At 56.9% G+C, this 1,574-nt stretch overlaps 1 protein-coding gene across 1 annotated transcript; it reads right to left on the reverse strand.

The window, feature by feature from the left end:
• Positions 1–350: 350 nt before the first annotated feature.
• On the reverse strand, positions 351–1,107 carry LOC108803905 (kelch domain-containing protein 3-like). The gene is made up of 2 exons (XM_018575696.1): positions 875–1,107; positions 351–445 (listed from the first exon to the last, which is right to left on the reverse strand). The coding sequence occupies exons 1-2, from the start codon at positions 1,032–1,034 to the stop codon at positions 351–353; spliced, it is 255 nt and encodes an 84-aa protein (XP_018431198.1). The 5' UTR covers positions 1,035–1,107.
• Between the last annotated feature and the right edge of the window lie 467 nt (positions 1,108–1,574).

The following is a 1,574-nucleotide window of genomic DNA, read 5'->3' on the forward strand; positions in this document are numbered from 1 at the left end:
AGCCACAACGCGGGCGGGTACCAATATTCTGCCATCAGCCCGGTCCTCAGGAATCACATGACACAACCCGTCCCTGGGGGAGCAGATTAGGGGGGGACGCAGGACTTCCTGTGAATAGTCCCTTCTGGGGACTGCGCGGCTCCACCCACTCCCGCTGCCAGTGAGGAGGAATCCCATCGCGCCCCTGAAATCCCGGCTGACAGCAGAATATGGCGGCCGTGCAACATGCGTTGTGTTATAACTGCACCCAGCGTACGGCAGGAGGAGGACGCAGGAGAGAGAGATACATGGGGGAAGAGGGAGGGCATAGATGACACGGAGTGGGGTAGGACGCACACACACGACACATATCACATACCCGGCGTGTATTTCCACAGATCCTGGAAGTGACGGTTCAGGCGAGCGTTGTATCCCCCGAACACGTAGAGCTCCCCGTGATATGAGACTGAAATGACACAGAACCCTAAATGAAGCGCAGAACATACCGCCCGCCCCGCTACATGTACACATACCGCCTGCCCGCCTCGCTACATGTACACATATCGCCTGCCCGCCCCGCTACATGTACACATACCGCCTGCCCGCCCCGCTACATGTACACATACCGCCCAGCTACATGTACACATACCGCCCAGCTACATGTACACATACCGCCCTGCTACATGTACACATACCGCCTGCCCGCCCCATGTACACATACCGCCTGTCCGCCTCGCTACATGTACACATACCGCCTGCCCGCCTCGCTACATGTACACATACCGCCTGCCAGCCCCGCTACATGTACACATACCGCCTCCCAGCCCCGCTACATGTACACATACCGCCTGCCCGCCCACTTATATGTACACATACCGCCTTATCCCTCACTCACAGGCCGAATGGCTCCTCCTCCCTTCGGGGGGCAATGTAGACTGAGGGGCTTCCAGCCAGCTCTCCGTCATCAGATCAAACACTCGGATTCGGTTACAGTAGATCTCATTGTTGGAGTGAAACGGTCCGGAGCGATCCGCGCGCCCCCCAAAAACAAACATCTTGTTACCGATCACAGTGGCCGAGTGAAAATCCCTCCAGCGAGCTGCTGAGCCCTACAGAGAGACCGACCAATCAGAATCCACCACATTTATCTTCATACACCCTACATATGCTGGGGAATGACAAACAATGAGGAACATGGAACATACTGCAACGCCCGGTCCCCTCACACTGAGGAATGCTGGGTATTACATTGGGCATTGCCTGGTTCCTCCGCCCCCTCACACTGAGGAATGCTGGGTATTACATTGGGCATTGCCTGGTTCCTCCGCCCCCCCAGACTGAGGAATGGTGGGTTTTACATTGGGCATTGCCTGGTTCCTCCGGGCCCCTCACACTGAGGAATGGTGGGTTTTACATTGGGCATTGCCTGGTTCCTCCGGGCCCCTCACACTGAGGAATGCTGGGTATTACATTGGGCATTGCCTGGTTCCTCCGGCCCCCCCAGACTGAGGAATGCTGGGTATTACATTGGGCATTGCCTGGTTCCTCCGGTCCCCTCACACTGAGGAATGCTGGGTATTACATTGGGCATTGCC

Source organism: Nanorana parkeri, unplaced genomic scaffold (assembly GCF_000935625.1).
Source record: "Nanorana parkeri isolate BGI_ZX_2015 unplaced genomic scaffold, ASM93562v1 scaffold4425, whole genome shotgun sequence".
NCBI lineage: Eukaryota > Metazoa > Chordata > Amphibia > Anura > Dicroglossidae > Nanorana > Nanorana parkeri.